This window comes from Oryx dammah, unplaced genomic scaffold (assembly GCF_014754425.2).
Source record: "Oryx dammah isolate SB20612 unplaced genomic scaffold, SCBI_Odam_1.1 HiC_scaffold_17, whole genome shotgun sequence".
NCBI lineage: Eukaryota > Metazoa > Chordata > Mammalia > Artiodactyla > Bovidae > Oryx > Oryx dammah.
The window spans coordinates 34,383,743-34,407,812 of record NW_024070201.1 but is presented as its reverse complement, the minus strand read 5'-3'; the positions used below and the strand labels follow the sequence as shown (position 1 = coordinate 34,407,812).

The 24,070-nt window shown below is 49.8% G+C and overlaps 2 protein-coding genes across 2 annotated transcripts; one reads left to right on the top strand and one right to left on the bottom strand.

Annotated features, from left to right (window-relative positions):
• The first annotated feature begins 1,059 nt into the window (after positions 1-1,059).
• On the top strand, positions 1,060-14,660 carry NCR3LG1 (natural killer cell cytotoxicity receptor 3 ligand 1). The gene is given in 6 exon segments (XM_040258291.1): positions 1,060-1,202; positions 2,626-2,973; positions 10,302-10,628; positions 12,212-12,323; positions 13,071-13,288; positions 13,291-14,660. Coding segments are annotated over 6 exon segments (1,218 nt in total). The 5' UTR covers positions 1,060-1,102; the 3' UTR covers positions 13,404-14,660.
• Positions 14,661-18,960: 4,300 nt separating this feature from the next.
• Positions 18,961-22,204, bottom strand: KCNJ11 (potassium inwardly rectifying channel subfamily J member 11). Its single transcript, XM_040258292.1, has one exon. It carries the CDS (start codon positions 21,167-21,169, stop codon positions 20,003-20,005), a length of 1,167 nt encoding a protein of 388 aa, XP_040114226.1. The 5' UTR covers positions 21,170-22,204; the 3' UTR covers positions 18,961-20,002.
• Positions 22,205-24,070: the final 1,866 nt, after the last annotated feature.

Here is a 24,070-nt window from a genome sequence, read left to right as displayed (position 1 = left end):
TAACATGAGCTAGCAATCCAAACCATGGGATAGCCAGAGAGGAAAAAAAAAGAGGAAAGAGAGAGAGTGAGAACTTTCCCGTGAAAAGCTCTAACATAAGGTACTGCCAGGCCCGCTCACAGAACAAAGGACTGAGCAAATACCAGAGGAGAGCTAGCCGGCTGCTGACTGGCCCATTCCCCACCGGAGGCAGAGAGGCAGGTGGGCAACAGCCAGAGCCTGAAGGCAAGGGGTGAACTCGGCCCCAGAGATGGCATCCCCTAGGGAGAAGGCAATGGCACCCCACTCCAGTACTCTTGCCTGGAAAATCCCATGGACGGAGGAGCCTGATAGGCTGCAGTCCATGGGGTTGCTGAGGGTCGGACACCAACCCACTCCAGTGTTCTTGCCTGGAGAATCCCAGGGACTGGGGAGCCTGGTGGGCTGCCGTCTATGCGGTCGCACAGAGTCGGACACAACTGAAGTGACTCAGCAGCAACAGCAAGTTTATCATGCCACCCTAAATGGATCTTCCTTAGAGCAGCGCCCGGGGCAATCGGATCCTGCCCGGTTTACAAAGCGATCCTAAAGACAGCTCGCCCGTCCGCCCACCTGTCCGTCGGTCCCCGCGTCCGTCCCTCCGCTCATGCACACATCCCTCCATCCCCCCGCCCCTCTGCACGCCTGCCCCTCCGCGCGTGCGCGCATCCCCTCCGCCGCCGCGCGTCCGCCCCGCCGCGCGTCCCTCCGCCCCGCCGCCCGTCAACCCGTCCGCCTGCCCGCCCCGCCGCCCGTCAACCCGTCCGCCTGTCCGCCCCGCCCTGGGAGGTGGGGATTGCCTGTTACCCGATCCGCGGCTCCCAGCGGAGCCCATTTCCCCGCGCAGCCGGCAGAGGTGCGACTGAGCAGGCGCTCGGCGAAACTTTTCCTTCTTCGTGAAGGGAGTGACCAAGACGACATCGCAGAGTTCTGCAGAAGGGGCCCAGAGACCTAAGGAGGTGAACGTGCGCCCTTAGTTAAATACGCCTGTAGTTCGGTCTGGACGCGAGAGAATACACTTTCCACCCACTTCTTAGGCACCAAAGAGGAAGTTCGGGGCCGCCGGTAAAGCTAGGCTACTGCAATGTCGAAGAGGGCTGCTGGACGCGTGCGGTGGGGCTCCGTGTGGCTGCTCTGCGTTCTGATGTCGGTGCTGGTGCTGGAGCGCTTCCAGCTCATCGCAGGTAGGATGCGGGAGAGAAGGAGGGAGGGAGGAGGGGTAGCGGTCGCTAGGCGGTGAGATCGGAGTCGGCTGGGTTCAGTTCAGTTCAGTTCAGTCGCTCGGTCGTGTCCGACTCTTTGCGATCCTATGAATCGCAGCACGCCAGGCCTCCCTGTCCATCACCAACTCCCGGAGTTCACTCAAACTCATGTCCATCGAATCGGTGATGCCATCCAGCCATCTCATCCTCTGTCGTCCCCTTCTCCTCCTGCCCTCAATCTTTCCCAGCATCAGGGTCTTTTCCAGTGAGTCAGCTCTTCGCATCAGGTCGCCAACGTATTGGAGTTTCACCTTTAGCACCAGTCCTTCCAATGAACACCCCGGGACTGATCTCCCTTAGCATGGACTGGTTGGATCTCCTTGTAGTCCAAGGGACTCTCAAGAGTCTTCTCCAACACCACAGTTCAAAAGCATCAATTCTTCGGCGTTCAGCTTTCTTTATAGTCCAACTCTCACATCCATACATGACCACTGGAAAAACCATAGCCTTGACTAGACGGACCTTTGTTGGCAAAGTAGTATCTCTGCTTTTCAATATAGGGGCACGAATAACCCCGAGGTAGCTTTCGGAAAATGCTGCTTGATTTGTTGAACAATTACATACTGAATCTCTGCTTTGTGCAGAGTCCCCTCGTGCAGGAGCCCGAGAACAAGGGTTTCCTCAAGTTTGTGCTCTGGTGTTCTGTAAACTTCTTTCTCCCTTGCATCATACTAGTTGCTGGAACTGAGGGAAAAAATAAAAAATGTAAAATGAGATTACTCTGGGACTTTCCTGGTTGTCCAGTGGTTGAGACTCCACTTGCACTGCAGGAGGCAGGGGTTCAATTTCCGTTGGGAGGGAACTAAGATCCGGCATGCCACCCCTGGTGGCCAAAAACAAAAAACACTCAACAGAAACCTCAACAGGGGAGAAGGAATTGGGCCATGGATCATTCTAGCCGAGAGTCCCTTAAATTCCCTTTAAAAAGAAAAGGAAATAGACTCCACCTGCATATCTTGACTTCACTAAAGTCTTTACTGAGAGTGCATGGGTGTAACTGAAAGTGGGCTCCACCTGTTGGTCCCTCAAAAGCCAGTGAAGAGGCCAGGTTGGTGGAAAGGAAACTGCTTTATTTTGGATATTGGTGGATTGGCTGGGTGGATGGGGTGGGGGTGGGGTTGTTTGGGGGAAGGAAAAAACAAAGTTCGAGGATTTTATGTGGGTTAATGAGGGGCCATGAACTAAGGGGTTTTGTATCTGAGGATGCCCCCCTGGACCTGCCGCCCCCCTGGACCTACCCCCCCAAAAAAAAGGGGAAGATATTTCCAATCACATGATTGTGTTTTAGAGTACCAGGACTATGTTTCTTTCAAGGGTCTTCCATAACCTTCTCTTGTTGCCACAGGTTTACTGCAAGTGGAGATGGCAGGGAGGACTCAGATGGTTTTCTTGAATGAAAATGTGACTATCTTTTGCAAGATCACTGGTTCAGCACAGCTGGACATCAAGAGTATGGGTATCACCTGGTTTCAGAAGACTCAAAAGTCTGAAGCCTACACCAAACTGTTTGAGTATTTCGGGAACCACAGGGAGGCATCCCAACGTGGAGCCTGTGTGTCTCTACGGAGTCTGGAGATGGGCGATGCCTCACTGCAGCTGCCTGGTGTCCGGCTGGAGGACGCAGGGGAGTACCGCTGTGAGCTGGTGGTTACTCCTCAGAAGGCTCAGGGGACTGTCTGGCTGGAGGTTGCAGGTGAGTGCCTGAGGGCAGTGCCCTGTGAGTCTCATGGTGATGGGGCTTGCGGTGGAGATGTGGATGGGCTGAGTGGAGCAAAGGTTTAGAGCATGGGCCTAGGAGTCAAATAGACACAGGTTTGAGTCCAGGACTTCCATGGACTTCTTAACAACTTTCGGCAAGTTTTTAATCACGCTGAAACTCCGAACACATGTAATAGTATTTTTTCTGAGAGAATTGATTGCAGGGAAGTGGCTTGGAAAAATGCAGGTAAGATAGCTAGCAAGAAGTTGTTGTACAGCACAGGGAGCTCAGCTCGGTGTTCTGAGATGCCCTAGAAGGGTGGAATGGGGGTGTGGGATGAAGGGGCGCAAGAAGGAGGGAATATATGTATACATAGAGCTGATTCACACTGTTACACAGCAGAAATTAACACAACATTGTAAAGCAATTATACTCCAATTAAAAAAATTTTTTAAATGCAGGTAAAATGCTAAGAATAGAGCTTGGTCCATTTAAAGTAGCAGTAAAAGATATTCACAGTAATTAGATAATTTCCCTGGTATGGCTATAGTTAGCCTTCACTGAAGAGATACCTCTGAAAGGTAGCTGGGGTAGGAGAGAGATTGCACTCTGGTTCCGTGGGTCTGAATCCTATTCTGTCTGACTTTGCTGCTTCCAAACTGAGTGACTGGTCAGCCATTTACTATCTTTGCCTGTGAATTTTCCCACTCAAAATGAGGTGACAAATCTTACCTGCCTCACAGTGTTCCAAGGATTACATAAGATCAAGTATGAAAATGCTCGGCCAGTGCTGTTTTAAGGCAGGTGCTCAGTCAAGACTTAACAACAGCAACATTCTTCCCTAAACACCGTTTTGAACTCCTCTTTCTGCTATTATAAATAGGTTGGATTCTCTGTGGATGGGCTGGGGGCTGCCAGAACAAAACACTACTGACTGGGTGGCTTATACAACAGAAATTAATTTTTGCACAATTCTGGAGTCTAGAAGTCTGAGATCAAGGTGACAGCAGGGTTGATTTCTTCTGAGGCCTCTTTCTTTGGCTTGTAGCTGGTTGTCTTTTTCCTGTGCTTGTGTATCCTAATCTTCTATAAAGACATGAGTCAGATTAGGGGTCACCCTAATGATCTCTTTTAACTTACCGACAACCTCAATAAAAACCCTATCTCTAAGCTTTTGCTTGTCTGTAAAGCTTTTGATTTCTCCTTCATATTGAATGAGATCCTTGCTGGGTACAGTAATCTGGGTTGTAGGTTTTGCTCTTTCATCACTTTAAGGATGTCCTGCCATTCCCTTCTAGCCTGAAGAGTTTCTATTGAAAGATCAGCTGTTATCCTTATGGGAATCCCCTTGTGTGTTATTTGTTGCTTTTCCCCTGCTGCTTTTAATATTTGCTCTTTGCTTTTGATCTTCGTTAATTTGATTAATATGTGTCTTGGGGTGTTTCACCTTGGCTTTATCCTGTTTGGGATGCTCTGGGTTTCTTGGACTTGGCTATTTCCTTCCCCAGTTTAGGGAAGCTTTCAACTATTACCTCCTCAAGTATTTTCTCTTGGCCTTTTCTTTTTGTCTTCTTCTGGGACTCCTATGATTTGAATGTTGGGGCATTTAACATTGTCGCAGAGGTCTCTCAGGTTGTCCTCATTTCTTTTAATTCTTTTTTCCTCTCTGCTTAATTTATTTCCACCTTTCTATCTTCCACCTCACTTATCCTATCTTCTGCCTCAGTTATTCTACTGTTGGTTTCCTCCAGAGTGCTTTTGATCTCAGTTGTTGCGTTGTTCATTATTGATTGACTCTTTTTTATTTCTTCTAGGTCCTTGTTAAACTTTTCTTGCATATTCTCAATCCATGTCTCCAGGCTATTTATCTGTAACTCCATTTTTGTTTTTGAGATTTTGGATCATCTTTACTATCATTATTCTGAATTCTTTTCAGGTAGATCCCCTATCTCCTCCTCTTCTCTTTGGTTTGGTGGGCATTTATCATGTTCCTTTACCTGCTGAATATTTCTCTGCTTTTTCATCTTGTTTAGATTGCTGTGTTTGTGGTGGCCTTTCTGTATGCTGAAAGTTTGTGGTGGCCTTTCTGTATGCTGAAAGTTTGTGGTGGCCTTTCTGTATGCTGAAAGTTTGTGGTGGCCTTTCTGTATGCTGAAAGTTTGTGGTTCCTTTTTATTGTGGAGGGTCCTCCCTGAGGGTGGGGCTGGACGAGTGGCTTGTCAAGGTTTCCTGGTTAGGGAAGCTTTCCTCGATGTTGTAGTGGGTGGAGCTGGATCTCTTCTCTCTGGAGTGCAATGACATGTCTAGTAGTGAGTTTTGAGGTGTCTATGGGTTTGGTGTGATTTTTGGCCGCCTGTTTTTTTGTGCTCAGGGTTATTTTCCTGCTTTGTTGGAGAATTTTCTTGGTATGTCTTGCTCTGAAACTTGTTGACTCTAGGGTGGAGCTTGGTTTCAGTGTAGGTATGGAGGCTTTTGGATGAGCTCTTGTCGATTAACGTTCCCTGGAGTCAGGAGTTTTCTGGTGTTCTCAAGTTTTGGATTTAAGCCTCCTGCCTCTGGCTTTCAGTCTTATTCTTACAGTAGCCTCAAGACTTCTCCATCCATACAGCACCGATGATAAACATCTAGGTTAATGTGAGAAGATTCTCCACCATGGGGGGACACCGAGAGAGGTTCACAGAGTTACATGAAGGAGAGAAGAGGGAGGAGGGAGATAGAGGTGACCAGGAGGAGAAGAGGGGGTATCAAAAGGGGAGAGAGCAATCTAGACAGTAATCAATTCCCTATTTGCTCTCTACAGTCTGGAACACTCAGAGAGGTTCATGGAGTTACACAGAGAAGAGAAGAGGGAGGAAGGAGACAGAGGTGACCAGGAGGAGAGGAGAGGGAGTCAAAAGGAGAGAGACCAGTCTAGTCTGTGATCAGTTCCCTAAGTGTTCTCCACAGCCAGAAACACCCAAAGAGATTCACAGCATTAAGTAGAGAAGAGAAGGGGGAAGGGAGGAGATAGAGGTGACCTGGGGAGGAAATGGAGAGTCAAAAGGGGAGAGAGCAATCAAGCTAGTAATCACACGTCTAAGTAAAAATGGGAACTGAAGATTAGATTCTTAAAGGTACAAAATTGATAACAAATACCAAAAAGCAAATATTAAAAATCTAGAGGTTAGACTCTCAAAAATACAATATTAAAAATATAAAACAAAATCACAAAAATTATAAAATATATATATATGAAATTTGCTTTAAAATAGGGTCTTTTTTTGCAAGGTAATAATAGATTATAAAAATGAAAATTAAAGGAGTAATAAAGAACTTATAAAAAATTAAAAAATGATAATAGTAAAATATATCTAGGAATTTCTCTGGAGCTCTTGAGGGCAGTGTGGGGTCAGTTCAGTTTCAGATAGTTCCTTGTTCCAGCTTATACTTCTTCTCAAGGTTTATAGGCCTCTTCCAATGCTTAGTCAATGCTCACTACAAGGTTTTAATCTGTTACACCTGTCACTTCCAAAGCGGTTCCCTCTTCTTTGTTTATTTTGGCTTCTTCTGTTTGCAAGTCTCTTCAGTGTCTAATTTCTGCCCTGACACAGAGGGGCGAAGGTGGTCATTTATTTAGGCTCACTTGTTCAGTTGTGGTGTGGGGAGGGAGGAACACTGAAAACAAATGTCACTGGTGTGTGTGGGGAGTGCTCGCAGTGTATGGACCACACTGGGTTTGCCCCAGCTCATGGCGCATGTGCTTATATGACCCAGCAGTCCCACTGCTGGGCATACACACTGAGGAAACCAGAACTGAAAGAGACACATGTGCCCCAATGTTCATCGCAGCACTGTTTACAATAGCTAGGACATGGAAGCAACCTAGATGCCCATTGGCAGATGAATGGATAAGAATGCTGTGATACTTATACACAATGGAATATTACTCAGCTATTAAAAAGAATGCATTTCAGTCCGTTCTAATGAGGTGGATGAAACGAGCCTATTATACAGAGTGAAGTAAGTCAGAAAGAAAAACACCAATACAGTATATTAAGGCATATATATGGAATTTAGAAAGATGGTAGCAATGACTCTATATGCAAGACACCAAAAGAGACACAGATGTAAAGAGCAGACTTTTGGACTCTGTGGGAGAAGGCGAGGGTGGGGTGATTTGAGAGAATAGCATTGAAACATGTATATCACCACATGTGAAATAGATCGCCAGTCCAGGTTTGATGCTTGAGACAAGGTGCTCAAGGGCCGGTGCACTGGGATGACCCTGAGGGATGGGATAGGGAGGGAGGTTGGAGGGGGGTTTAGGATGGGAAACACATGTACACCCATGGCTGATTCATGTCATTGTATGGCAAAAACCACTACAAGATTGTAAAGTAGCCTCCAATTAATTAAAAAAAAAACCTCTATCTCTAAATATAGTCACAGTCTGAGGGAATAGGTTTAGGACTTCAACATATGAATTTGGGAGGGGGTACAATTCAGTATAACTGGGGGGCAGTATCTGTGAGCCCTCCACAATTTCACTGAAGACTTGGAATGTTTTGTACATATCAATTTTGGAGGTAGGGATGTATATTAGAATTCCTCTGCAACTGATAGCCTAAAATAAAAGGCTTTTTTTGTCTTTCAAAAATTAAATAAATAAATAGACTTTATTTTTTTAGAAGAGGTTTAGATTTATGGAGAAATTGCAAAGATAGTACAGAGTTCCCATATTACTCTTGCCTCCACACCCCACTTGCCCTATTAACATCTTGTGTTTATGCTCTATTTTTATAATTAATGAACCAATATTGATACATTATTATTTATTAAAGTCCATAGTTTATTTGCTTGTAGCTCAGTCGCTAAAGAATCTACCTGCAGTGTGGGAGACCTGGGTTGGATCCCTGGGTCGGGAAGATCCGCTGGAAAAGGAAGTGGCAACCCACTCCAGTATCCTTGCCTGGAAAATCTCATGGGCACAGGAGCTTGGTGGGCTGCAGTCCATGGGGTTGGAAAGAGTAGGGCACGACTGAGTGACTAACACTTACTTACATAGTTTATTGAGATTTCCTTAGTTTTTTCCTCCTGATAATTTTCTTTGCTCTGAAAGCCACTCTTTTTTCAAAAATAGTTTTATTTAATTATTTGTTTTTGGCTGTGCTTGGTCTTCATCACTCCACGGACTTTTCTCTAGTTGTGGCAAATAGGGGATACTTCTCATTGCAGTGGCCTCTCAGTGTGGAGCATGGGCTCTAGGGCACATGTGCTTAATCATTATTTAAAAGTCCCTATCTGATAATTCCAAAACCTGTGTCATACCAGAGTTTGGGTCTGATGCTTGCTTTGTCTTTTCATACTTTTTGGCATGCCTTGTAATTTTTTGTTGAAAACTAGATCTTACGTATCAGATAATAGGAACTGAGGTGAATAGGCTTTTGGTATGAGGATCTGGGTTTCTTTGGCTAGGAGTTGCACTCTGTTTAATGTTAATGCTGTGCCTGTCAGAGACTTCAGTTCCTTCTGGTGTCTTCCTCCCGCCCCTTGCCTTGTTTTCTTTGTTTCCTTATGAACTCCTTCTGAAATTGAGCCTGTGTTTAACAGCTCTCTCAGTTGTTATCATTCTGGGGCTCTGTTGATGTAGTGGTAAGGTGTCATGAGGGGAAGCTGTTTATAATTTTCTGATTAAATCTCAGTCTTTGAGTTGCCTGAGCCCCTAGACTGTCTCACCTTCACAAGTGTTTCTAGGTGAGACAGGAAGCTAGAGGGGGCTGGAGCTGGCTAAACATCACTGTCCCAGGTCAGATAAGACTTTGGCAAATTCTTCTCCCTTGAGAGCATCCTTTATTGTGGAGAATGCACTCAGTGTATGTGTGTGTGTGTGTGTATTTAATTTTATTTAATTACTTAGTTCTGACTGCTCTGGGTCTTTGTTGCTGTGTACCAGCTTTCCCTAGTTGCAGCAAGTAGGCGCTACTCCCAGGCTGTGGTGTGTGGGCTGCTTATTACGGTGGCTTCTCTTGCTGCAGAGCACAAGCTCTAGGGCGCACAGGTTTCAGTAGTTGTGGAACTTGGGCTTAGTTGCTCTGCAGCATGTGGAATCTTCCCAGACCAGGGATCAAGCCCATGTCCCCTACATTGGCAGGTGGATTCTTAAACCCTAGACCACCAGGGAGTCCTGGGTATATTTTGAAATAGTTACTTTTCTTCTCTTCCCTGCTCAAAACAGGAGGGGATTTTTCTTGGATCTTCACAGTGAGAGCCTGGTGCGATTCTTGGAGGTACAACTCATGAAAGTATGTGGCCCCCTCTAAGGCTGGGCCTCTAGGAGATTTTTACTCTCAACCTAGTCCACACGTATCCTTTAGCAATTTGTCAGAGTTAGTGCTTATGTATGTCATTGCTGTAGTACGTTCTGCTTAAGGTTTTATGATCTTGGCTGTGATTCTCTCAATCTGCCTGTGTGTGTCTCTGGTTTACAGGGTGGTGGTTTGCCCTGTCACCTCAATTCTCCGATGAATCTAAAGAAAGCTATGGATTTTCAGTTTGTTCAGCTCAGCTTTCTTTCCTGTTCCAAGGATAGAAATGATGACTTTCAAGATCTTTACATGTGAGAGGGGAAGCCAGAGGTCAGTAGTGCTTTTAAGAAGGCGGCTTATTTTCCTTTCACAAAAATGTAGCCAACCCAGGGCAGATATGGCAGTGCTCTGATCATCTGGGACCCAGGATCCTTTTATCTTGTCACTTTGCTGTCCTCAACTTGCATTTCCACCTTGTGTTTAGAAACAGCTTCTCTGTCCCCAGCCATGACATACTATTCCAGCCATTCTGTAGAAAGAAGGAAGGGGAGGGGGAGAGATACTGTTCTTTTCTTTAAGATACCCTTGTTATTTCAGGATACTTCTTAGAAGTTGCTCTCACCACTTCTGATTACAATCAAACTTTCAGACCCTTAGTTCATATGACTATACCCAGCTGCAGAGGAGGGTGGGAGAAGCAGCTTTAACTTGGAGGTGTCATGGAAGAATGGAGACTGGCAGCAATTAGCAGTCTCTGCCCACATCAGTGTTTATTCCAAGGGATTCCTCAGATTCCCAAAGGTATCTATGACACAGAGGGGCTTAAGAAACTCTGCTTTATAAAACTGCCTGAGATTCAGGGTCACAGCATATCAGTACCCCGCTGGCACTGGGGCCAGCGTACCCAGAACACTTAGTCTAAGCAGAATATCATTCAGTTTACTTCGCTTTCCTGAAGGCTTGCCATGGGTCTGACATTGAGCTGATGATAAGCAAATCTGTACCTACCCTCAAAGAATGATTTCTCTCCCCTGGCAGCTCGGCCAGTCAGCAACTTGTCTGAACAAGTCATGGTTAAAGATAGCGGGGACAAACATATTTTATGTACATCAAATGGGTTCTACCCAGAACATATTAACATCACGTGGAAAAAGTGGACCCAAAATGATCCCCACTTCCGGAAATTTTCTAAGAACATCACCACTGACCACATGGTCAAGAATGAGGATGGTACATTTAATATCACTAGCCACCTGAGGCTGAATCCATCTCTGGAAGACAATGGGACCATCTATCAGTGTGTGGTATGGCATGTATCCTTGCCCACAATCCAGAGTTTCAACTTCAGCTTGATTCTAAATCCAGGTAAGCATCCTCCTGGACATCTCCCTTACTCTTCCTCTTGAGGGGAGTATCATATAAACTTTGGTTATATGGGAAGGGGAGAAAGATTGGTCTGATTTAGCTCAGCCCCAGAGTTGGCAGTCCAGATTAGGTCCCTAAGCCAGGACAGATGGTCCACTAGGTGGACAGATGGTCTAATAGGTGGACAGATGGTCCACTAGGTGACCTGGCCTCTATGCTCATGGCTCTGGTCCTAGGTGGGGATGACCCTGTTGGTCCAAAGCATCTGCATAGAGCTGAGAGAGGTAATGAAGGCAGAGGCTGACTGGTGGCCCTGAGGGATGTGGTCTGGGTGTGCCAGGTGGGGCTTGAGATGATCCTGAAGGGAGAGAAAAATTGTTCTTGGAAGTAAAGACCAGGGATTGTGTGGGTAGTGTGTGCATAGATGTGTTTAGGGTATCTCAGAAACAGGGGAATATGAAATTGAAATGTGCTTTGTGTGTTTGGTATCAGGGATTTGTCTGGGCTGGGTGATATGTATATATATATCTTGGCCCATTGCTGTTGGTTAGTCGCTAAGTTGTATCCAACTCCTTGTGACCCCATGCACTGTAACTCGCCAGGCTCTTCTGTCCGTGGGATTTCCTAGGTAAGAATATGGAAGTAGATTGGCAGGCAGATTCTTTATTATCACCAGTCACCAGGTAAGCCCTGTTAGTCTATATAGACTGCTGTAACAAATTGCCACAGACTAGGTGGCTTATAAGAGCCTCCTCAGGTGGCACAGTGGTAAAGAATCCACCTGCCAATGAAGGAGATGCGGGTTCAGTCCCTGGGTTGGGGAGATCCCCTGGAGAAGGAAATGGCAACCCACTTCAGTATTTTTCCCTAGGAAATCCCATGGGCAAGAAGAGCCTGATAGGCTCCAGTGCATGGGATTGCAGAGTCAGCCATGACTGGAGTGCTCAGCATGACTGAGCACGCACACGCACGCATGCGGGCGGCTTATAAGCAACAGAACTTCATTTCTCACAGTTCTGCAGGCTGGAGTCCCAAGATTAGTGGCCAGCATGGTTGGGTGAGAGCCCTTTTGCAGGTTTCAGACTTCTCATCCTGTCCTCACAAGGTGGAAGGGGTGAGGGATCTCTCAGGGTCCTCCTTTATAGGGCACTGATCGCACTCCTGAGTGCCCCACCCTCATGACCTAAGCACCTCCCCAAAGCCCTGTCTCCTAACGCTGTCATACTGGGCATTAAGATTTCAGCATTCAGATTTTGAGGGGAGAGTGACATCCTGTCTCTAGCAGTATACAGGTGATACGGGATGGTACAGTGGTGTGGAAGCTTTAAACATGTGCACAGCATGTGCATACTGTATGTGGTGTTTGATATTGCTGTATTTCTGATAAGTGCTAAACAGGCTGTTTGACGTCTGGAGGTGTAAGTGATAGGATGGAGGAGGGCAAAGACATGTGGCAGAAGGTTGGTGGTACTGTCTCTGACAGAAGATGACATGCAACCACACAGAGCCTAGAAGCAGCCATGTGGTCTCTTTGGTCCCTGCCAGTAGGCTTCCTTGTAACATTTTCTTCCTTCTTTCTGCAGAATCTGAGAAGAAAACTGAATGGTTCTATATTGGAATGGGTGTATTAATCATTGGACTGATCATATTAATCATTGGACTGATCAAACTTTTATGTTTTTTTCTTAAGAAAAGGTAAGGGGCTCCAAAGCAAAGTTTAGCCTTGTGTTTTGGAGTAGGCTCTGGGAGTTCAGAATTCATGGCCAGTCCATGGTGTTGGAGAGCCCTCAGGACTGATGCTGGGGTGTTCTAATTTTTTTTTTGATGTATGGCTCTTTTTGATGTGTTGGGGATGAACTGTCTCATCTGGTCTCCATGTAGTGGCCTGGGACTCTGGGAAGATGCACTGTAAAGCCCCTCTGCCTCCTCCTGATGAACCAGCTCACTGTGAATCAAGCCTGATCTCGTTGTTCACACCAGGCCCTTGAATGATATATGAGCTGCAGTATTGCTGTTGCATATAGAGTCCTTGGCTCAGAGAGGGGATTTCCTTCCCCACCATTTCCGCATATTTTGTTAATAACTCAGTGGGATAACTTAGCACCCAAATTATACTGGTTTAACTAAGAATTTCCAACCCTAGTGAGGGTGTTTCCAATCTAAAACATGTTTCCAAACATGTTATTCCCTATGGTCCAAATAGCAAATAAAACAACTCAAACTGTTGTCGAGGCCAGTTTAAATGCATTAATTAAATGCTTTTGGGTAATAAAACTGCCCCCAATTATTTACAGGCCTGCCAATGCAGAATCTGTGCAATAGCTAGTATATCTCATTATAAATGCTTTTGGAAAAGCAGACCAATCCATTCATCAAGAAAAAGGCTGTTTGTCTAAAGCTGGCCAACTGATTCATAGGACTTCCTCTCCTGATTTAACCTAGGTCAGGAAAATGCTGGAAATGATGCCTGCAGGAGGGTGAGGAGAGAGAGTCTGTGCTCGTGTTGTCCAGCTCTATAGACTGCCAGGCTCCTCTGTCCATGGAATTTTCCAAGCAAGAACACTGGAATGGGTTGCCATTTCCTTCTCCAGGGGCTCTTCCCAACCCAGAGATCGAACCCAAGTCTCCTGCATTCCAGGTAGATTCTTTACTGCTTGAGCCACTGGGAAGCTAGAGGATGAGAGACACTGTAATCAGAGACTTCTGGAGGATAAGAGACCCTCGAAGCTGGAACTGGATCAGATGACTGTTTCCTCAATGCATCAGCAAATCTAGCTAAGATCATCAGTGCCAACAGAGCTGACTCTTGAGTGCATGAGACTTATTTCTCAAAGCAACTTGAAAAATAAAGCAATAGAGTGGCTTGTTCCACAGCGAGCGCTGACTGATACAGCTCTTCTGGAAGCTGGATTTTAATCCAACAGCGTGGTTGCCATGGAGATGTGCTGCTGAGACCCCCTTCAAGAGAGAGCCTGCTATGAAGAGGGTACTTAGCCACCATGTTCCAGCTATGGCATTTCAGGCATCTGCTATAGTTTTCAAGCTTACTTGAAAGCCAATGCGATGTTCTCCCTCACTTATCCCTTCTGCCTCCCTTCACAGGTAGCGGACCTGTATCAAAGTTTCAGTCAGAACTGTACTTATTTCCCTCTGATTTCAGTTCAGTTCAGTCGCTCAGTCGTGTCCGACTCTTTGCGACCCCATGAATTGCAGCACACCAGGCCTCCCTGTCCATCACCAACTCCTGGAGTTCACTCAGACTCACGTCCATCGAGTCAGTGATGCCATCCAGCCATCTCATCCTCTGTCGTCCCCTTCTCCTCCTGCCCCCAATCCCTCCCAGCATCAGTCTTTTCCAATGAGTCAACTCTTCGCATGAGGTGGCCAAAGTAGTGGAGTTTCCTGTATTTATTTATCTTCCCTTCCCCAATAACAATGGCATAATGAGAAAAACTGGAATTGGTCAAGTGAAGTAAGTACGTAGAAGCAGGGTTCGGTAATGAATTGTGCAGTTGCATATGCACTTGGTATCACTGCTTCAATTATTGGCATCGATGCCCGGAAGGACCTAAAGACGGGGGAAAGACATAAGTTTACACTCCTGTACCCAAGGCGGTCCATTTAGGTGGCCTGCCTTTCACATCACTCCGGAGTGGAAATAGAGTAGGGTGTAGGTAGATGAAGATATACAGTGCCCCAGGCAGGTGTACCTGGCAGAGAGGATGCCAATTGTAGAGAAAGAGCAATTGGCGGTGGCAGTCGTCAGGCCCTCTCTTGTTCCACAGCCTCTCGCTCTTGCCCCACGTTTGGTAAATGATTATGTAAGAGCTGACATCACTTACAGCACTGTGCATGCATGTCACGAGGTACTTCTTGGCCACAGGCTGCTTTGTCCTGTAAGTGTATATAAGCTCCACCTGAAAAGCCCTGGAGGCTGCATTAAGGTTACATTACAGCTATGCTAAAGTTATGTTATGGCTGCTGCCATGGGTGCTGTGCCAGTCAGGAGAGAATAAATGTGCCTGCAATTCCTATGGCTCTTTGCGTCTTCTTCCAGCCTCTTAGTTCACGCCTCCCCTACTCTGGGTTCAGCAATGCATACAATGAGTTACAGCAAAACAGCTGGTATAGTCAGCAGAATACAGCGAGACACCAATACTCTGGGTTCTAATGCAATAAGCCCACCCTCTGGAACCCAGTTCTGACTCTAACCCCATTGTTTGGCCTTTCCCCAACTCCTTTCAAGTTGGAACAGATCTGTTGTTATTCCAGCCTACCCTAATCCGGGGTCAGCAACAATCATGTCTTCTTCCTCCAGGTCTTCTGCATGTCTTTGTACAATAAGGTGTCTGACACTGGCCCTGGGGAGACCTCAGAGGTGAACCCAGAGATGAATGGGGAGCAAGAGCTACTCTTTGCAGCAAGCATTCTAGGAAAGTTCTCCCTAAGAAAAGATGTTGGAGAGGAACTCAAGAGCCGGACAGAGCAGAGAAGATGATACACGAGGAGAGTGGGTTCGTAGAAACTGGCTGAGTCCTCCCCAGGAGAAAGACCAGAGGGCCACCTAGGTGGGCCACAGGTGGACTGTGTGGTGACTGGCTGGAGATACCAAACCCAGAGGCATTAGGCCTAAGCAGTTTTTCAGAATGTCTAAGCAGGCTAGTTTCTCCAGCCTAGCAGTTCAGTTCCACTACTGGAAGAGGGTGGCTTGGCTTCCCTTCTCTGCTGAGCTCAGGACTGAGACCCAGGACACATGTCACAACACCTGTGTGAGTTGGAGACAGGGATGGCAGATGTGCAACGTCAGTCTGCACTGCCACCTGACTGGCTGGAGCTGGGGGAGCCTGCAAGGTAGGGACCCCAGTCCACATGAAGAAGGCAGAAGATGGAGTGTTCTTCATAGACACCAGCGGGAAAAAGTGTCTTCCCCACCAATAGGGAAGAAACTTTGTATTCTATTACAAATTAACCAATAAAGGGCTGTTGCCTGTAAGGTTGAATTATACATAATGGCCCATCCCTGGGAAGCCTGCCTTCCAGGTAACAAGTATTGAACTAAAATACCTTTGTTTAGCTCAAAGGAAACATCCTGATGACCTATGAATGACTGCAGAAAGGAAGCAATGAACACATCTCCTCTGGAGGATGACCAGAACCAGTAAAGATGTTTGATTTTTACTTCCTCCCGTTGCCTGAATTCTAACTCAGGCAAGATGGTTCTGAGGAGCATGAGTCCACCATCTTCCTGGGCTACTGACTTTCTAAATAAAGTCGCTATTCCTTGCCCTAACAACTCGTCTCTTGATTTATTGGCCTCTCATGTGGCGAGCAATATGAGCTTGGACTCAGTAGCAGTCCCTCTGGCTCCTTTGGTGTTTGGACATGATCTGGGCTGACACCTACAGATGAGTCGGCATCAGTCTCAAATCTGGGACCTTCCTGAGTTACACTTTCCCTCTCGTTCTTGGTCTGGAGACATCTGTCTGCCGGTGGTGGTTTTTGACAACCGAGAGCAAGGTGGCACCCCTAGTAAAAGGTGATGCTCAGGTCATTGGGATCGTGCAGCGGTGGGAAGGGAGAGAGCTTTGGTGTGAGACAGACTCAGGCCCAAATCTTGGGCCTGTCTTACTTACTAGCTGTATGATCTTAGCAAGTGACCCCCAAGTCCAATCCCATTTCCTCATCTGCCAACTGGGAGAGGAGCGCCTTCCTCAGCACTGGACCACAGTGACATGAGACACATCCTTTCTGGGGTTCTGAACACGGGGTGTGGACGAGCTTAGACTGCTTCATCTGTTTTCACATGATGCCCTGGAGGCAGAATCTCAGAAACAATTCTCACAGAATTTCCTGCTAGGCTGAGGGGACCTTAGGGGAGCTCTTCTGTCTATAGTTAGACAAGTGCCTTAAAGAGATGGGTGGCCCCAAAGGATGGGAGCACTGTTGGTGGACAAGAACATCTGTGCGGTGGTCAAAGGAGGTCTGCTCTAGCTGCTCTTTCCATGCCTGGAGCTTCTCAGCTTTTCCCTGAGTTAAGCCTAAATGCTAGGGATCTCACAGGGTGAAGAGCCTAGGACTAGGAGAAGGCAATGGCACCCCACTCCAGTGTTCTTGCCTGGAGGATCCCAGGGACAGGGGAGCCTGGTGGGCTGCCGTTTATGGGGTCGCACAGAGTCGGACACGACTGAAGTGACTTAGCAGCAGCAGTGATTCTGATTTTCTGGGATCAAGGAGGTCTTGTCTGTAGCCAGCAGGTGGCGCTAAGCCCTCAGTTCTGCTATTTCACTATCGCCAGCTGTTTAAAGGTGTATGGAGTGGAGGAAGGTTACTCTGAATGGTCCCCAAGGAAGGTGCTGCCCAGACGCTTCTCATTAGTGAGTCTCGCCTCCTCCTGTGGTCTTAAAGACAGGTAAGCTGAGTCTTTAGACTAAGAACCAGGTACTGTCCCCAGAACCCTGGGCCAACTTTGAACAGCTTTCTCATCTCCTTCCTTTAAGCCAGAAACAAGTCAGCACAGCAAAAAATCAGCTTTCGGATGGGGGGCGGGGTGTGTTTCTGTGGGTACAGGGATGGGGCTTGGAGAAGGAAATGGCAACCCACTCCAGTGTTCTTGCCTAGAGAATCCCTGGGACGGGGGAGCCTGGTGGGCTGCCATCTATGGGGTCACACAGAGTCGGACACGACTGAAGTGACTTAGCAGCAGCAGCAGCAGGGATGGGGCATCTTAGAGCCTGAACCAGCAGCTCCATAGTCCTTCAGCCCTGCCTCTGGAATAGCCTGGGACAAACTCTCACTGATGTAACCAAAGCCCTCTACGGGCCTCACACTGCACCACTGACCTTGACTTGTCCTGTACATTATTCATCATTCACTCATTCAGCACTTACTCAGAGACAGTCACAGTGCTCAATCAGGCACAGTCCCTGATCTCAAGGAGCCATGGACTTGGGAATGGGGAGACAGACCCACAAACACTGGCAAAAGTAGAATGCCCACAAGCACAGAGGAAGGGTCGGGACCATCACTTTCTAGAGGAATCAGAGGAGGCTTCAAGGAGGCATCATGGTGGCTTGGACTTTTATAGATTTCCACAGGGAGAGATGAGGCCTGGACAGTCCAGGCAAAGGGAATAACATCATCTAAAGCTCAGAGGTAGGAAGATCAATGTGGTATGCAGGGAGGGGATATTGAGGCTGCCAGGGTGGTAGGTGGTTACATAGGGTCCTGGCCAGAGAACAGTAGGCTGAAATGACTAGAAGTCAGGCAAAGCCTGAAATGACTGGTTATGGGTCTAGCCTTGACCAGAAGGGAATGGGGAACAACTGGAGGCACTTGAATTGGAGAGAATGAAGTCTTTTAATAAGACCACTCTGGTGGCCACATGGTAGATGGAGTCCAGAGGGTTGAGATAGAGAAAGAAGCCCAGGTAGTCGGTGCTGCCACAGCCCCTGTCATCAGGGTCTGACCTGGATGGGGACACAGTGTAGAAGGTAAGTCCAGGCAGAGAAACTCCTCACTAGGGGACATATAATAGCACCTTCTCTCTTGGTGTTCACTTGCTCAGTTGCCTCATCATGTAGCTGATTCACCAGTAGTCTCAACAGTAAACATTTATCGAGCACTTACTATGGACTTCCCTGGTGGCTCAGACGGTAAAAGCGTCTGTCTACAATGCGGGAGACCTGGGTTCGATCCCTGGATTGGGAAGATCCCTTGGAGAAGGAAATGGCAATCCACTCCAGTATTGCCTGGAAAATCCCACAGACAGAGGAGCCTGGTAGGGTACAGTTCATGGGGTCGCCAAGAGTTGGACACGACTGAGCGACTTCACTTCACTTACTGTGGACGAGGCACTCAAGCATTTGACATGTGCTCTTCATTTACTCCTGAAGCAATTCTATGAGGTGGGTACTATTAGTAGCCCCACTTTATAGATGAGACAACTGAAGCACAGAGAAGTTAGGTCAGGTGAAGCCTGAGGACTCGTGTCAGGGTGTGAACGAAAGCACTGTTTTGAGAGCTAATGCTCCAGTCGCCTCACTAAGGCTCGTGACGTCCCCACCTCTTTCCTTGAGCACCTCAGCCTTCCAGCAGATCTCTGGGAGTGGAGGCAGGGCTCAGGGCTGTAAGCCTGATGAGTCCCCCATCGAGATGGTCAGATGGGCTGGCAGGGCTGGGCCACCGGAGGCAGAGAAGGGGAGTGTCCCTGAACAGCAGAAGATGCCCAACCCCAGGTCCCTTTCCTGGCCTCCCAGCTAGCAGAGCCTCTGAAATGTGGGCTGGCAGCGACCAGCCCCTGCCCTCCCTGCCCACCAGCAAGAACAGCCCAGAGTTTAGGTCACAAAGGGGTAGGCTTTATTGACGACAAAGAAGGCAGAATTCTGGGCAAGTACGCATAGCACTGCTCCAAGAGTCTGGCTTGGGGTCAAGCCGGTCACAATCAACGGCCTTTTTGCTTCAGGGACCTCACCCACCCCCACCATCCTGTGCTTTCCAACATTTCCTTTCCTAGCAATCCAAAGGCTCTCTAAGGCCACCCTCTTGACAAAGTGAGTGGCAGCCACTGGTGGGGAGCCAGGCCTGTGGTGGGCCCAGGACCCCTGTCTCTCTCAGCCTCTTTCAGCCCACAGCCTCCCAGGGTGGGGGACAGAATGGGAACAGGCAGGTACAGCAGCCCTGGGGCCAAGGAGCCCCGTTAAAGAAGCTTTGATGTCAGAGGCAAGCGGCCTATCGCTCCTCCCTGAGCCTGAGCAGGGCTCAGAAAGCTAAGCCCCTCGGTGCCGTCTCCTCTCTGCAGAGCCTGCCCGGGGGGCGGGGGCTCCACATCTCCAACCCTCCAGCTCTACTGTGCTCCCTCATCGCCTGCCCTCCCTAGCAGACCAGGCCCACCCTTTCGGCCATCACTTTTTCAGGGACCAAGTAGGGGCTGGGGCTTCACCACAGGCATCTCTTGGGGCCACAGAAACAGGGCAGTGGACCTCCAATTTGGCACCTGTCCTCCCCAGCCACCTTGCCCACCTTGCAGCCAGTCAGTCGTGGGGGCCCAGGACTAGATGAAGACCCAACTTTAGGGCCTGACCCATTCCACAGCTCTGTCAGTCTGGGGCAGGGGAAGGGGACAAGCCAGTCCTGAGTTGGGGCTGGGAGGAGCAGGGACAAAAATAACCCAGTGCAGGCTCCTGCTGAGGCCAGAAATAGAGTAGTGACAAGTGCTTTGTAACACCCTGGGCGAGCAGCAGGCAGGGAGGCTGAGCTGGAGGGCCCAGCCTCACACCAGGTCCTGGCCTGGCCGAGGGGCCCACACCATGTCCGCTCTACATACCATGCCACACTGGCGTGCGCACACATAAAGAGGGAGCCCAAGGGAGCAGAGCTCAGGACAGAGAGTCTGGAGAGATGCTGAACTTGGGCTTGGCCTTGGCCACGGCCACGCTGCGCTTGCGTAAGGGCCCGCGGGCGAGGGTCAGGACATCCAGCAGGCTGGGGTCCTCCTCAAGCTGGCGGGCTGTGCAGAGTGGCGTGGGCACTTTGATAGTGTTGCCAAACTTAGAGTAGTCCACAGAGTAGCGGCCATCCTCCTCGGCCACAATGGGTACAAAGCGCTGGCCCCACAGGATCTCATCAGCCAGGTAGGAGGTGCGGGCCTGCGTGGTGATGCCCGTGGTTTCCACCACACCTTCTAGGATGACGATGATCTCAAGGTCCTGGTGGTGGTGCAGGTCGCAGGGCGCCAGGTCATAGAGCGGGCTGTTGGCGTCAATGACGTGGTAGATGATGAGCGGGGCCACCAGGAAGATGCTATTGCCCCCAACACCGTTCTCCATGGGGATGTCCACCTGGTGGAGGGGGACCACCTCCCCCTCAGGGCTGGTGGTCTTGCGCACCACCTGCATGTGGATGGTGGCGCTGATGATCATGCTTTTGCGGAGGTCGCCCACGCGCAGCATGAAGCAGAGGCGGCCGTGGCGCAGGGCGATGACTGCATGCTTGCTGAAGATGAGGGTCTCGGCCCGCCGGTGGGCCTGAGCCGTCTTCATGAAGATGCAGCCCAGCATGATGGCGTTGATCATGAGCCCCACGATGTTCTGCACAATGAGGATCAGGATGGCCAGAGGGCACTCCTCGGTCACCATGCGCCCGCCGAAACCAATGGTCACCTGGACCTCAATGGAGAAAAGGAAGGCAGACGAAAAGGAGTGGATGCTGGTGACGCAGGGCACAGCGGCACCCTCGCCAGGGGCCAGGTCACCGTGGGCGAAGGCGATGAGCCACCAGACCATGGCAAAGAGCAGCCAGCTGCACAGGAAGGACATGGTGAAGATGAGCAGCGTGTATGGCCACTTGAGATCCACCAGCGTGGTGAACACGTCCTGTAGGAAGCGGCCTTGCTCCCGGATGTTCTTGTGGGCCACGTTGCAGTTGCCGTTCTTGGACACGAAGCGGGCTTTCCGCTCACGGGCACGGTACCGGGGCTCTGCAGGGTCCTCCGCTAGTCGCGTGAGCACATACTCCTCGGGGATGATGCCTTTGCGGGACAGCATGGCTCCAGGGACCACCAGGTAGAGCCTCCCCCATGGAGGAGGGAGACAACCCCTGACTGAGCCTTCTCCCTAGTGTGGGGTTCCCGCCCTGGGACCACTCTCAGTCTGCACTGGTCTTACTTCTGAGATGCCTCTCCAGCTAGACTCGACTCATCCTCACCTCCACCTGGCCCCTGCTTCACTTCCTTATACCAGCCTCTCACCTCAGCCCACCTGCCCCACTGCCTACTGAATCACCTCCGCTCTGCCTGTTCGCCACCTGGCGCTGGATCCCAACTCTCCTCCACCCGCTGGCGACCCCTAGGCGTCTTCCTAGGACCCCTTCTCCCCACAGAGCCTTCCTTCTCAACCCACGTCTCCCAGCTGGGAAAGTCACCCCTCCGGATCTTACCGACTGACCAGACCTCACACAACATGCACCGTGTCTCCCGTCTCGCCCATGTCTGCCCTGGGCTCCCCTCCAAGCTCGTTTCACACGGTCTCCCCTCCAGGTACGCTCCCTCTTTTCCTACCCCGCCCCGCGAAGCGCTCTCTCCAATTTGCGATGCCCCTCCAGCTCTCGTCCTCTGTCTCCTTGGGATCCTGCGCCCTCCAGAGTCGCCAGTCCACCCGGCCCCACTCCAGATCCCCTCGCCCCGGCGCGACCCGGCGGGGCTCAACTCGGAGTCGCGGCCTCCCGGCCCCGCGCCCGCCGCACGCACGCCGGCGCCGCGCCCCCGCCCGCCGCTCCGTCCCTGCCCCGCCCGCCCGTCGCCACGGCACCTGCTCCTGCTCCTCAAGCCGCAGTCCTCGCCTCCCCGCCCCCTCCTGCTGCCCGGGCGCCCGCGGCGGGTCGCTCTGCGGCCCGTCTGTCCGTCAGTCGGCCCGCGGAGACCGACCAGTGCTAGGTGGGGTAGAGGACTGAGGACACCGGGCGCCCGGGGCGTGGAGCAGGGGCCGGGGGCCGCCAGGGGGAGCCCGACCTATTCCTGGGCTGGAGGGCGGGCGGGCACCGGCGCAGGCCCCGCCCCTCGCCATTCACCTCCCCCGCCTGCCTTCTCCGGAGCTCGCGGTCTGGCTTGGGGACTTTGCCCAATCAGATGGTCCGAAGAGGTTCCTCCCAGCCCTCGCACTATGAAATCAGGGCGAGGTGAGGGACGTGAAGGGAGTCGCGACCCGATCTCCCATTCTGGGGACAGATGCCCTGTTGTCCTGGCTCTCGTACTCAAATTTTCCCATCCTCGGTTGTGCCAGTATCTGCCTGGGCTTTGTGGGTTCCCCGCGATAGGAGATACAGGAGCTGTGTCACCAAGCTGGTACTGGGGCGGGGGGCTGATTAGGCGGTCGGAGGACTTCTCAACAGACCACTTCTCCTTGGCGATGCTTTTTAGTATTTTCTGAGTCACGGATTCTTTGGGAATCTGATAAAAGCTACGGACTTCCTCCCCGGAAAAAAGTACCTTAGAAAAAAAAGTACCTTAGTAGGTGTAGAAACACAGTTTAACACCCACTAAAGGGAATGCTGGATGCTTAAGCCCAGAAGCCTGGGTGGTTGCATCTTCTTCAGTCATGACCCATCCTTGTAAAACCACCCCTGCATTTTAAAGGGAGTTTGAGCTACCGGCGCCTTCCCGGATGGCTCAGCAGTAAAGAATCAGCCTGCCAATCCAGGAGATACAGAAGACGCAGATTCGATCCCTGAGTCGGAAAGATCCCCTGGAGAAGGAAATGGCAACCCACTCCAGTATCCTTATCTGGAAAATCTCATGGACAGAGGAGCCTGGTGGGCCACAGTTATGGGGATGTAAAGAAACAGCTGAGCACGCACGCACTTAAGCTACTGGTGTTTGCTTTACACCTCCTGGGGTACATGATTTTGTCTGCCTTAGGTTATGGGAGGCACCTAGATCTGAGGAGCTGTGTCAAAGGGCTGTTTTGGGCACTGTGTGTGTGGGTTGTAGGGAGGGCTCAAGCTCTTGGCCTGAAGAGGAATGGTGTTTCTACTGCAGGCATCTACCTCGGGTTGTTCTGTGGCTTGGGCCCCCTCTACTACTCATGGTAAGCATGATTTGGGCTGTGTTACCAGAGATGCACATGAAGGCAGGAGGAGAAGGGGACGACAGAGAATAAGATGGTTGGATGGCATCACGAACTCGATGGACATGAGTTTGAGCAAGCTCCGGGAGTTGGTGATGGACAGGGAAGCCTGGTGTGCTGCAGTCCATGGGGTTGCAAAGAGTCAGACATGACTGAGTGACTGAACTGACCAGAGATGCAATGCTTAGGATGGGGAGGGGAAAACAGGATGAGCAGAGAGGGGAGCTCAAGGAGACAGAGTTACACAGGAAACCTCTGGGGCAACTACAGCTGTTCAGCCATCAGAAAAGAAGCCTTGGAGAGCCTTCCCAGGGAGTTTGTGTTCTATTGCAGAAACCCCTGGTGTCCAAGGAGGATGGACTAGTTACTTTGTGTGGCTCAAAATATAGAATTGGTATAGACACAGAGTGGAACAGAGGCAGGCTTTGATTTCATGTATGGAAAAGAAAGTAAAGAAAGTGTTAGTCAGTCATATCCACCTCTTTTGTGACCCCGTAGACTGTAGCCCACAAGGCTTCTCTGTCCATGAGATTTTCCAGGCAAGAATACTGGAGTGGGTTGCCATTCCCTTCTCTAGGGGATCTTCCCAACCCATTGCAGGCGGGTTCTTTACTGTCTGAGCCACCAGGGAATCATCATGCATGTATGGAAAAGTCAGTTCTAATAACCAGAGATGACCCTCATCTGTGGGGTGTCCATATCATGGTTGGTGGACCATCAGGGGTGCTATAGAGAGATTTAGGTTAAGAGGACATTGGGCATCTCTGCAAGACATCAGTGTGAGCTGTGATGTGCCCCTGTGCCTATGCTGCTGCTGCTTCTGCC